Source organism: Euprymna scolopes, chromosome 15, assembly GCF_053919585.1.
Source record: "Euprymna scolopes isolate OS-2025 chromosome 15, ASM5391958v1, whole genome shotgun sequence".
NCBI classification, from domain to species: domain Eukaryota; kingdom Metazoa; phylum Mollusca; class Cephalopoda; order Sepiida; family Sepiolidae; genus Euprymna; species Euprymna scolopes.
The window spans coordinates 130113937-130128157 of NC_136496.1; the positions used below are offsets into that span (position 1 = coordinate 130113937).

General features: G+C 28.7%; 2 protein-coding genes across 2 annotated transcripts in view; one reads left to right on the top strand and one right to left on the bottom strand.

The window, feature by feature from the left end:
- Positions 1 to 2792, top strand: part of LOC145294138 (protein O-mannosyl-transferase TMTC4-like) — a 166433-nt gene extending 163641 nt beyond the window's left edge. The window contains exon 17 of the mRNA XM_080141244.1: positions 2534 to 2792. Within this exon, the coding sequence (XP_079997370.1) occupies positions 2534 to 2673 (140 nt within the window). The 3' untranslated portion in view covers positions 2674 to 2792. The remainder of the gene's footprint in view (positions 1 to 2533) is intronic.
- An 8307-nt stretch (positions 2793 to 11099) lies between these two features.
- Positions 11100 to 14221, bottom strand: part of LOC145294139 (uncharacterized) — an 84431-nt gene continuing 81309 nt past the window's right edge. Inside the window, exon 5 of the mRNA XM_080141245.1 lies at positions 11100 to 11838. The gene's annotated coding sequence lies outside the window, so the exon portion shown is untranslated. The remainder of the gene's footprint in view (positions 11839 to 14221) is intronic.

The following is a 14221-nucleotide window of genomic DNA, read 5'->3' on the forward strand; positions in this document are numbered from 1 at the left end:
CACAAAAAAATAAAACTAAAGAAAAGGCTCCCAAACGAATCTTCTATTTTCAGCGCAGAAGCAACAGCCATAGATTCGGCACTGAATATAATAACCAATGATGACCATCAAAAATATATCATATTTACTGACTCACTTTCAATACTCATATCTCTAAAAGAAAAAAAAATGACAAACCCACTTATTACAAAATTGCTAAACAAAATAGATGCCATAACCATGAAAAAAAACATTATCTTTTGCTGGATACCAAGCCATATCGGCATATACATGAATGAACAAGCAGATAAGGCAGCAAAGGAAACTCTGCAACAAAACCACATAAGTGGAAAAATCCCCTATACAGACCTAAAGACTAAAATAAACACATTTTTGAAGAGAAAATGGCAAGAAAACTGGAGCTCATGCACCAAAAACAAACTATTCCAAATAACACCAAATATTGGAACGAGAAACACCAAAAAGTTAACAAGAAAGGAAGAGGTAGTAATGACCAGACTGCGAATAGGTCACACTCACATCACCCACTCACATCTACTAAAAGGGGAGGAGACACCAAACTGTATAACGTGTCAAGAACCCTACACAATACACCATATACTGACAAACTGCATTGACCTTGAACAAATCCGAACAAAGTATTACCAAGAAAAAAATCTGAAAACAATATTAAACAAGATTGATCCCCAAAAAATTATCAATTTTCTGAAAGAAACTAAAATATACTCAAAAATATAAGGAAAGACCCCCCCCCCAAAAAAAAAAGAAAAACCTTAAGAAGAACAAACCAATATTTAACACAACATAACGAACCTTTCGGCATTAAATGACCCCAAAGTGGTTGATATGCCGTAAAACAAAACAAACAAACAAACAAACAGCTGCATAAATGAACGTCTGCTTTTCTTGAGCAACGTTCAAATTTAACGAGGTCAAACATCACACCATAGAGAAATTAAATCACACGGTTAATTTTGGTTTCAAGCTTTAGGCGTTCTGCCCTATTTTTTTGTTTCTTCAAAACGTTTAGGAAAACCAGCTCCCCCATAAAAAGGGGAGTGTCCAAATGAATAGCAATTGTCTGATATGACAGGTTTGCCTCACATTGATCAAAGCTTATTGCTTTCTGGACGTCCCTCGGAAGAGTGCCAGGGAAGCGCAATTTCTTCGAATACTTTCGCTTTATTTATACGAAAAACACGAACAAACATGCGAGAAGACAGAAGAACATGAATTTTATAAAATAAGTCGTTCAAATAAAAGATAGATGTGACCTCCTTTTATAAATCAGAGATATTATAATTTAGGAAGCATATAAAAAAGTTCTAAGAATTAGTATCCCCCCCCCCAAGCCATACACAAAACGTTTTATAGATTACAAGGAATAATTTAGCCGATGAACTAATTCATAAAATAATCATGATAATGTCATTCATCAGATTCCGTCTGTGTTTGTTTATAATATGTCAGCTGATATTTGGACTTGACGATGAATGCCCTGGAAAAGTCACTTCTAATTAATGTTTTGTTTAAAAATATGCAAATGAAGAAATGATTTGTGGCAATTTTTAAATGGTACCTCTTTTATTGTAAATTGAACTCGTTAATGAGAAAAAATTTAAATAAAATAACGAGGTACATACGGCCTTGAACAGTGGATCATTCGGTCTGTAGTCGAATGCTTTACCACTAAGCTATATTTCCAGATTATAAAAAATTGATTTTATGAAGAAATAAGATTTTATTATTTCCCTTGGCTGGTACAATGTAAAATACTCCCCTGTAAAAATCTTATTTATCTAGAAGAGAGAAAAGACATTTTAAGATCGGATTTTTTCGATACTTAGCAGATGAATTTATGTACAAAACATTTCTAAGAACACTGCCAGACACGTAAATTAGCTTTGTGTGAAATTTGGAGAAGATAGGCTCAGCCGTTTCGGAACCTATGAGGAAGGAGCTCACACACACAAAGTGACTTTTATATAAAAGTGGGGCGATATATATATATATATATATATATATATATGGGTGTGCATAAATTTAATTTCTTGTGTGCATAAGTCTATATCTTATTAATCTTCGTATGTATGATATATACGCATATATAACAATAAATGTGACTTTGTTTCCAATTGCATGAAGTGTTAATTTAAGCTATATTTATTATTATTGTAAAGCTCTATCTGGAAGGATAGTGAGCCCTTCATATATGCAAGGTTTGCTGTGTTTATTTGACTTTGCATCCAATAATGTAGCTAAGCCTCACTTTTTGAAGAAACGTATTCATGATTCAGTTAATGGCATCAAAACTTTTTGAAGAAACGTATTCATGATTCAGTTAATGGCATCAAAACTTTTTGAAGAAACGTATTCATGATTCAGTTAATGGCATCAAAACTTTTTGAAGAAACGTATTCATGATTCAGTTAATGGCATCAAAACTTGTCTAAGATTTTCCCATGCAGAACTTTTTGTGTTTACTCTCAAGATTTTCCCTGCGCTTAATTTGTATTTTTTTTTTCTTCCCTAGGAATTCTTTATCATCGATGGGGGAAATTTTCTGAAGCTGTGACGACTTACAAAACATCGCTACGCCTCGACCCAAATCAGAAAAATGCTCAACAATATTTACAAACTGTGGAAAAAAAAATAAACAGACAACAATTATGAAATAAGTAAACGAAACAATTTATATTTTGGTCTTTGTTCAGACTCTTATCCTCAGCTTTGTACCCCCACCCCGTTTTTTTTTTTTTTTTTTTATATACTCTTACTGATATATATATATACACACACACACTCGCTTCATTGAAGAGCAAGAACAATTCCTGTTTGTTTCACTTGCAATCCATTTTTTTTTCCTTTTCGATGCGTTAATGTTCAGACGTTCTGTTAGAATGTAAAAAGGAATTTGCTGTCGTCGTAAACATTTTTTAACATCAGTCGTCCTCAGGCAAGTTATGAATTAACATCATTTAAAATCATTAAAAGCACTTAAGCGTGCTTTCCTATTATCCCGGCAAAAAGAAAGAATGGATTGCAAGAGAAACAAACAGGAATTATCCCTGCCCTTCAAGGAAACCTGCATTAGAGAAAAAAAATGCTGCCCAAGTATACTCTAATATATACAGCCAAAAATAACTACTTGTCATTAAATGTCAAATTCCTAAGTATTATTTTTAAATGTATAAACTTACATTTTTAATACAAGGTTATTATAATTTTAGAAATTGTTTTCACTGATATTAACTCCCTCTAAAATTATGATTATAATATTTCAATAATAGTTTTGGTAATTCTTCCTTTTTTTTAATAAATGACTTTAATTATTGTTACTATCGACAAAACTATTGCATATATATATATATATATATATATATATATATATATATATATATAAATAAATTTATCATAAACTGTTTGTTTGGGTTTTTACCATACAGTATTTCAGAAGATTATGTTGTATTAAAGGTTTAAACAACAGCAAGTCGTTTTGGTGGTGATATATAACATATATCCCACCCCCACACAGTAGAGATCCCTAGATGTAAAAGATCTTTCTACTCCAGTAGTTTCTTCCCCAGAACCGCTAGACTTTAGAATTCCATTTCAGGTCCCTGCTTCCCCAACTGTACTGACAGGCAGAAATTCAAGTGCAACGTGAACTGACATCTTGCTGCCCAAATCCCTACATAGTACCCCAGTAGATGTTTCCCCTGATAGTAGCCCCCTACACCAAAGTGGCAATGTGCCTTGTTTGGGGCGAAAATGTAATAAAAAAAAAAATAAAAAAAGTGGTGAGTAAAAAAAATAAAAACTTTCACATTTTTATATATAGGTATATAAGTCATAAAAAATATAGGTACTTGTACAGTTTAATCAAGACATTAAAAAATGAAAATATCGAGGAAAAAGGTTATATTGTACGTATTAGTTTTGGACTGAAGATCTCTGAAAAAAAAATTTCATTTAATTTGATCGAGTAGGTATTTTTTTTTTTTTTTACAGCGGAAAAACGCGTTTTTATGAGAGCACATTGAAGTCAGCCATTATGGAAATTTTTAACATTCCATGGGGAGATAACTCTATGTAAAGCACCGAGACTCCCTCCCCATCTTTAATACTAGCTTTTCTTCCTAAAAATCGAACCTTTTGCTCAGTATCATAAATTGTTTTTTCGCTGTAAAAAAAAAAAAAAAAAAAAAAAAAAAAAAAAAAACTACTTGATGGAAAGTGAAATTTTTTTTCGGAGAACTTCGTTCCATAACGGATACGTACAATATAACTTTTTTCAATATTTTCATTTTTTAATGTCTTAATTAAACTGTACAAGTACCAAAATATAATTTAAAACTGCTTAAGTTAAACCTACTTTGAGTTCTTCACATGAGTGTTTCAAATATGAAAAAAAAATGTAAACTCAAAAAGTTAACAATTCCATAAATTGTTATGGAAGGATTTAAAACATTTTATTTAAATGCTCGAAATATTCATATAACGGCAACATATTTTCATAAATACTTTGCATCAAAACTTTTTTAAATCAATAAAAAAAAAAACATTGATTTTTCATCTGCTTTAATAAATATGTATAACGATTTTTTGTTTAAACTTTAATGATTTTCACTTTCTGGTGAGGAGTATATATGGAATTATACGGACATTATATGGAATCATATGAACATTGAATAAAATATTTGAAACCTGCGTAACAAACCTTATACAGATTTTTCGTTTTGAAACTTGATTTTAATGTTTGAAATCTATCATATACATATTAGTATAAAAATATATTTCTCATAAATATATTTTTATACTAACTTATACTCATGTATTAAGCATTGTTAAATACTGGAAAATGCACATTGTATATTATAAGTGTGTGTGTGTATATATGACATACTACTTCTATTGTAGCCAGACTACTATCAAAGCAGCAAGGCCTTTTAATGTTTTTATTGTGTAAAAAATATTAAAAATACTTCAATTGCTTAAAATAATTATCTCTATTAATAAAATTGAGCACTCTAAAAATACCCTATCTATTTAAAAAAAAAAATACATGTGTAATGGAAACAATGACTACAAAATCTATATAATTTTGGAGAAAAAAAATTCAATATTCCGTGTTTTGCTTTTTTCATATATTGCCTTTATGTGTAGTTCTTATTATTCTTATATAGCTCACATAAAACACCAACCTTTTTAAGTGGTTCTAATTATTATATAGACTTGATTCTTACAAAGGATAACAGCTTAAATATTTCTTATACCGTTTCAGAAATCCATTAACATAAAAATGTATAATCTAATATTTGGGATTTTTTAATAGTTTGATTGAATTTCTGAAACATATACATAAATGGATATTATTCATCTGAGGAAATGTTATTTTGCTCTTTATTAAAAGTATTGAACATTTTAAGTTTTCACACTAATAGATAAATATTCAATGAATAATATTGTTTTGCATAAACATTCAATGAATAATATTGTTTTGCATAAACATTCAATGAATAATATTGTTTTGCATAAACATTCAATGAATAATATTGTTTTGCATAAACATTCAATGAATAATATTGTTTTGCATAAACATTCAATGAATAATATTGTTTTGCATAAACATTCAATAAATAATATTGCATTCAATGAATAATATTGTTTTGCATAAACATTCAATGAATAATATTGTTTTGCATAAACATTCAATGAATAATATTGTTTTGCATAAACATTCAATGAATAATATTGTTTTGCATAAACATTCAATGAATATTGTTTTGCATAAACATTCAATAAATAATATTGTTTTGCATAAACATTCAATAAAAATGTTCTCCAAATAGATTATACTTAACAAATATTCCCTATTTTATATACACATATATTAATATATCATTAAAAAATGTTTAACAAATAAATATGATATATCGATGTCGCCATTCAGACTCAAAAGACAAAGGATACCCCCCTGTAGGGGCAGTTGCGCGTGTAATTGTGAGGCAAGGGTTGCGTAATCCCCAACCACACCTCTCCTGAATCAGCACTGTTTGAGTCCAGTGGCAAGGAGAAGTCCAAGACGACTGGAAACAATGCTGAGATAAGCGGAGAGCACATACAGCATCTGAAAGTCCCAAATGGTCACCCATTTATTACTGACCAGGTTCAACATTGCTTAACTTTAGTGATCCAGCAGGAATTGGTGTCTCAACATGATTATGCTGTATATATGTAGTATATAAAGCAACAGTACATCATAATATTAATAATAAAGAAAAGTATATATAGGATCTACAGCAAAACTTATTTATGATAAGTTGATATAGTTATAAAATAACATTCAGAATAAAATAAATAAAAATAATCATCTTGAAATTAGCACAAACTGTAAATTACGCTTTAACCAGATGTTAACAGATGTTAAATAAATAACAGATGTTTAACCAGATGTTAACAGATGTTAAATATGTTGAAAAGAACAAATATAAAATAACATTGATAATGAAACAAAATTAAATTAAAGATTTTTAAAAAATTTGTAAAGTTTATGTATTAATATATATAATTAATATACAATATTTAATCGTTCAAATTAAATATATATTAATATTTTACACTTTAAAATGCATATTGAATGAATCACATTAAATATTGAATTATATGAAATATTTGAACTTTAATAAATGAATACTGTTACATCATATACAAAAAATATCAATGGTCTTGGGGAGGGGGAGGATTATTTGTTTAAAAATAAAATAACTTTCAAATTAATGATCATTCTAAACAACTTTATGAAAATTACGGTTGAATAATGATTTTCAGATTTTAAACTTTTTTTATATTCAAATGAGCCAAACCTTTGTTCATGGAATCTGCATTTAGGTTTAGGCACAGATAAAGAGGGGGGCAAGGGATTTGAATTTAATGATGTACATTTGAATAAAAATCAATACTTAAGGAATTAAAAAATCATGAAACAAGAAAAACCGTTCAGTTAAATCAAATTATTGTCAAATTGCTTTTAATAACAAAACATTATTACTTACACAATTAGTCAAAACAATATTGTTTTATTTTCTGAGAGTGAAAAAAAGTTCACTATAGGTATATATTTATATGATATATTAATTTATATATAAATTATAGATTTATGTATAAATTAATAAACTATGAATTAAAAACCAAAATAAAATGCTTGAATGTAGCGTCTACAAGAGCTGATATAAAGTATTTTATAAATAAGTTTTTTTTTTTTTTTGTTTTTTTGCATCTTCATCCATTGAATGCTCGGTTTTCTACCCCCAGATTGATGAAGCTCTCATACACCCAACAGACTCTAATCTATATAGTTTGAAAAAACATACTCACATTTCTACTATTTATTAATTAGCATTTCATAGTTTGTTGAACATTTATTAAATGTTTATCAGCATATCCGCTGTTAACGCCAATGCTTGTGTTGAGATTAAATGGTCGTAAGAACAATTCAAAAGGAGTTAAAATAACCTTTTTTTATGCAATAAATGGTGATTGTATGTCATGCAGACAAAATTTCCCTTCAATCTTTTTAAAATCAAGATAACATTAAGATTAAAGCTAAAAAAAAAAGAAAAAAGGTTTGCATTAAAACTAATTATATAACAATTCACTTTATTTAAACTCACAAAAGAAATGACGAAGGTCTAACGCTATATCAACCAAAATGTTGGTCCAATCAAAACAAGTAATACAATCATCTCAAAAATTCAGAATTGTTATCCATAACATTAGTGCAAAACAAAAAACAAAAAAAAAAATGAAATACGCACAAAAAAATTGACTCAGAAATGCATGGATGTTTCTCAATGTGAATCACTGGTTTTTCAGATTGAATTTCTAATGATTTTTCGAGAATTTTTTTAATTACAAATTAACTGAACTTTATTTTAATAAACAAGTACTCTAAAAAAATATTTTATAAGAATATAAGACGAACATTCCTATTTAAAAAAAATTTAGAATGTAAAAAAAAGTTGGTAGTTGTTTAGTTTAATCAAGCCATGAAAATATTGAAAAAAATTATATTTTATTTACTTGTTATGGAATTAAGTTCTCAGAAAAAATTTCACTTAATTTGATCGCTTTTTTTTTTTTTTTTTTTTTTTTTTTACACAGAGGAAAATCAAATTTTAATGAAATTGATCATATCTCGCCATCTTGCCTGTTTTGCGGAGGAGGAGGTGCCAAATGAGAATTCCAATCACCGCTTAAAGTTTATCAAAATTTGATTTTAGTTTTTTTTCACTTGTTTTACAGTTTCTGTCCGTTTTCATTTTGTCAATCGCTTTTTCGTTTAAATGCACCCACCCACCCTCCTTGGCCGTGAAACAGGTAAAAATGACCAGGATATGATTGATCTCATTTAAATTTGATTTTCCTCTGTAGAAAACCAAAAAACTGATCAAATTAAGTGAATTTTTTTTTTTATGAGAACTTCATTCCATAACAGGTATGTACAATTTTTTTATATTTTCATTTTTAATGTCTTGATTTTTTTTTTTTTAATGTCTTGATTAAACTAAATGAATACCAAAAAAATTCTATGATTGTTCATATGAAAGTCCCACAGTAGTTCTTGCTTTAGTCTGAAAAGATATTCAGATTTTATCCTTCATTATATATAATTAGTCATGGTTTTTACCTAATATTTTCTAAGACAACTTAACACAAGAAAATGAAACTTTTGATAGTTAAATATTTTAAATAAATTCTTCATTTTTTGTGTCTTACTCTAATACAAAATATTTAAAATCTTTACCAATAAATTTATTTTTATGTTAAGTAATTGGCGCTTGATTGGTTAAATCAAAACTTTGTCCGTGTAAGCCATGTACAATATTATATTGAATAACTGCTCTATTATTTTTGTGTGGAGCACTTTTAGATTCAATACATATTATTCATCATAAACAATCAAATTTAATTGTATTCTTAACTTTGTAAAAAAAATATCAATGGAATGATAAACCATTTGATTTGAAAGTTTCTTTTACTCTGCAAAGTTTGAGGAAATGAAGTCCAAATGAACACCTGATCCTCAATAATGGCTCATGGTTTGAAAATTATCTTGTATAAATTTTTTCTTTTTTTTGACATTTATTATTATTACTCTTCGCAAAAATGTATATTTTATATTTTTTTAAAATAATCTTTGACACTTTATAAAATTTAAATTTTACACTTGTTTTGATTCACCAAGTTTGATCATTTGCATGTGAGAGTGTATGACTTTTTTTTCTCTCCATTCATGCATGGATTTAAAATAAAATTTGTTTCTTTATTTACTTGTCTGTGTTTTCTTTGAAATGAGTCTGTGTGTGCGTTTGGAATGACTGAACATTTCTTTTACTGCCATAGAACAGGTTCAGCATCTTTGATGCAGATGTCATTCTCTGTGATTGTACAGTCCCGATGCAGATGTCATTCTCTGTGATTGTACAGTCCCGATGCAGATGTCATTCTCTGTGATTGTACAGTCCCGATGCAGATGTCATTCTCTGTGATTGTACAATCCCGAAACTCGGCCACAGTTCAAGAAAGGAAATGCAAGTGTTGGTCCAATGCTGTTTTGTTTTTTTGATCCTCAAATTTTTTAAAAAATAATTTTAATAAACAAATTATTTTCAGTAATTTTTATTGTAAAAATACAAATTTTTAAAATTTTTTTTTTAAATCAGTCTTGTCTTTTAAATAATGTTTCATTCATTCTCTTTTACAAACAGACTACAAATCAGTATGGGGAGGCACAAAAATCATTCAAAATGTTCAGAAAGTTTTTTTTTTTTTTTTTTTTTTTTTTTTAATCTTCAATTCCAATAAATCTACACAATATTAAAAAGTTATGGAGGTTTTTGTATACAAAAAGAAACATTTGATTGGTTGACAATAAAACAAAAAACAGGTAAAATATATTAAGGCAGTAGTGTTTGAAAAGTCAATACCTGAATTTGAATATCACACATGAGTCTAAAGGATTTTTTTACTGTTTTATAAATTTAAAGACATTAACATAAAACATTTAAATATAAAGACATTAACATAAAAACACATTGCATAAATATTATTTAAAATAAGTGACCGTTTTTTATTCTTTTTATTTACTTATTTTCTTTTTTATAAAAAAAATGTGTCAATTATTTTTTGCTTATAAAACGATTTTTAGTGATTAAAAAGTTTTACTTGTTTTGAATACAAACAAAATCTCTATAGCCGAATTGAATTATCGCCCTTGAGTTTTAAAACATATTTTTTTATCGATTCCATGTTTTTTGGAATGTGACAAGTATATACATCAAATATTTTTTCTTGTATTTCGTCAAGTGTAATTCTGAATAGGCGCTTCATATTTTTCCAAGGAAATTCTACACATCCTTATTTTTTTTTCACATCCTTATACTTGCTCTAAAGCAGAAGCTCAGTACAGATGGAAATTGACATACTCAGGTATAGCATCATTGAAGAATTACAGATATAAACGTGTTATAATTTTTTTTTTTTTTTTTTTTGAAAAATTTCTTTGAAGGTGGGGGGTAGATTTTATCAACTCTAAAACATAGTGATACTAAAAAAAATCTTGAAACCAATTCTTTTCATTCCTCCTCAAATCAAAGCTGTATTTAATTGTATTGTAAAACTACGATGAGAATTCCAAAAGTAATGCCTCCTATTTTTTATTCCGCCTGAATGGATCACGGGATTACAAATTGCATTGTTATGATGAATGAACTTGTGCATTCATGACATGAAAGTTTCCCTCTCTCTGTTGCAGATATTGACTGTGAGACTCTAAAAAGGCAACCCCTGTCATGGACGTGCGTCAGAAGCAGAGATGCATCATTGAATTCCTGGAAAAAACGCATTGAGAATGCTGGTGACTATATAGATAAATAAATTCTGAAGCGCAACAGGTTGCTCGTTTTAATGGTATCACTCCCGTCTTCATAGCTCTTCAACTTTTTAAGTAAAAAAAAAAAAAAAAATGAGGCTTTACTTTTGAAATGACCCTCATAATATAATTTTCCAAATGTCTCCAAAATAACATTGTTTAAAAGAAAAAAAGCTATTTAAAATGGCACATTGAACTGTGGCATTTATTTCTTGTTCTACAACACTGTTTATCCCGATAGCAGCAAAAAATATCGAAAAACATATCCAAATTATCATTAGAAATTTTAGAACATTCGCTCCATCTACATTCAGTAAGTTAATGTTAACAGCCCATTTCATCATCAGTTTAATGTCAGTTTTAGAAATTGACTTCCAAAATTACCAAATGTTTGTCTTTTCTCTAAAATCTATCCTTATTTTTCCCCATGTTTTCCTACTAACCCAATTATGTAGTTTCAATCTCGCATTAAAATTGTCACTGAATGTGTTAATTTGAACATGACTTTGATGTAGTTTCTGAGTCCAGTTGATCAGAGTTTTTTTACAATCTAACATTAAATTGTCACTGAATTTAATTTTTGTACATTGCTTGAACAATCATGTTTGTCGTATCCAAATTGATAACCTTCCTCAGATACGAAATTAAGTTAATTTTTATTATGCAGAAGTTGCATCTCATAAATATTCCAAAATAATAAATTATTCCCAGATGCGAGGAGACATGATAATATCAATAACAGTTCAGTGATTGTGTTGTATTGATTGACGATATTTTGGAGGTTTGTTTAGATGATATAAACACAATGGGGGTTTCTGATATTTTTTTTTTCATCCGATGTGAGATTTTTATTTTCAGATGTAAATTTTATTCCTATTTTGTGACCCAAACCAGTTTTTGTGAATCTGAAAAGGAAATAAAAATTCCAAAGTAAATATTGAATGCACAATGTTAAAACAATGAGAATATTAATACAAACACACAAAAAAATATATATTTACCAACTGAATTTATCTGAAACAAAAAGAGATTGCTAGATTTTGGAATTCCCTTTCTGATGCCTTGTTTGGGATGAAAAAAACACAAAAAGTAAAATTCCAAATACCTACTCAAACTATAACGTTATCCCGAACCCAAACTAACAAAAGTTATAAAAAAAAAAAAAAATGAAAAAACCTAAGGTAAAAGTCCTAATCCGCACTAACGCTTTTCTAACAAGCCTCCCCTCAAAACTGCTCCCACTGCATGCCCCTAAATAACTTTGAAGACTGTAACTATTCATTAGATATATAACCTCTACAAACTAAAATAAAATAAAAAGTGGCAGGCTAGGGAAAGGGGGAGATAATTAAACATTTTACTTTTTTAATTTATGGGGAAGTGGTTGAGGAGATAAAAGTATCAGTGGATTCTGTTGTTACTCACTTTATTGACAAGTTAAATATGAAAGCAGAAAAATGTATTGTTTTGATTGGTCGAACAATTATTTTCGTCTTGGGTTTATTGGCACGTTGAAACCTACAACCTTCGTCAAGTGTAAACTCTCTTTTTTTTTTCAACTAAGGAAAAGTTTTGAGGGTTTGTACGTAAGAAAAAAAAGGTCCATTTTCAGGGGTCACTAAGATATTTTTTAAGACTTTCTTATGGTTCAATTTTTAACTGAATCCTTATGCTAGTCGTTAATATTAATGAAAAAAATGTTTTATGAAATCGTGGATAGACATCCCACACGTGGATTTTTTTTTTTTTTTTTTTTTTTTTTTTTTTTAGAAAACAGCGGAAGGGAGGCAATTCTAAGAAAAATTTTGGGGATTATCTCCCTTGGGTTTGGCGTGTTTTTTTTGTTTTTTTTTGTTATTTTCCTCATATGAATTCGTAATTAATCGATTCCAAATGTGGTTAAATCCAATACTTGGACGACTTTGAATGTTGTTGCTACCCACTACCTGCTGCTTCCTTGAGTTTTCTAATCCGCCATCTTTCTTCTATACTTAGTATTTTAAAATCATCCCACATTGGGGAATGGGTGCTTGTCACATGCGGAAAAAATCAGCCCTAGCAAATCATATATGGAGAGAAAACGGAAGCCATTCCTCAATGTGGGATGATTTTAAAATACTAAATATAGAAGAAAGATGGCGTATTAGAAAACTCAAGGAAGCAGTACATATGGTGGATGGCAACAACACCCTAAGTTGAATTTAACTATTGAATTTAATCACATTTGGAATCGATTAATTACAAATTTATATGGGGAAAAATAAGAGAAAGTAAAAAAAAAAAAAAAATACGCCCAGCCTAAGGGAGATTTTTCTTAAGTCTTGCACTGTGTTTTCTTAAAATAAATAAATGAAAACATGCGTGTTATTGTAAATGATTTCATAAAATATTTTTTCAATAACATTGACAATTAGCATAACGATTCAATTCAAAACTGAATTATAAGAAAGTCTTTAAAAAATACCCTAGTGACCCCTGAAAATTACATTTTTTTTTTATAATTTACGGATACACCCTTAAACCCACGGTCCGATTTCTTTAAATACAGAGCTAACTCCTTTTCCTTAATTGAAAAAAACATGGGGTTTACATCCAACAAAAGTCATGGGTTTCAACAACCGTAACGTTGTGCCAACACTTAAGATGAGAATAATTATACAAACATTCATTCCTCATCTGAGAAATTCAAAACTGCAGAAAAGGATTTGTTAAAAAAAAAACTAATCATTAATCGTTTTGTTTCCAATCATCTAAGACATAACTCAGATTTCCACATTTCATTTCTGAAACTGCAAGAACAGGTAACCACTGCTCACACGACATTTTGTCCATGTACAACGCAAGGCTGCTTGTTAAGTGCGATACATGTCTTCAGTGATAGAAATATTTAACTAAGAAAATATTTTAACTTTCATCCAAGAAAAGGGTCTGATGTCCTTAAAATAGGTTTCTACAATACAAGATTCCATGCTGTGATTATAAGTTGAGTTTAGTGGAAAAATTAATGTCGTCCAGATCCAATATCCACTCAGCAGTAAATTTGGTTCTTATCTAAAATTTGGTGTTAAAAATTACAGAAAAATCTTTGATATATGTACCCATCATGGAACAAAGATGTCACATTCTAATAAGAGGAGATAACTCAATTTGAACTATAGAGATCAAAATTACAATTTACTATAAAAATCGTTACAAATTGAAAATAAAAAAAAAAAACGATTTTTCTTTACGAAAAAAACAAAAAACTATTTGATCAATTCATATAAATTTTGAAATCTGACATTTTCG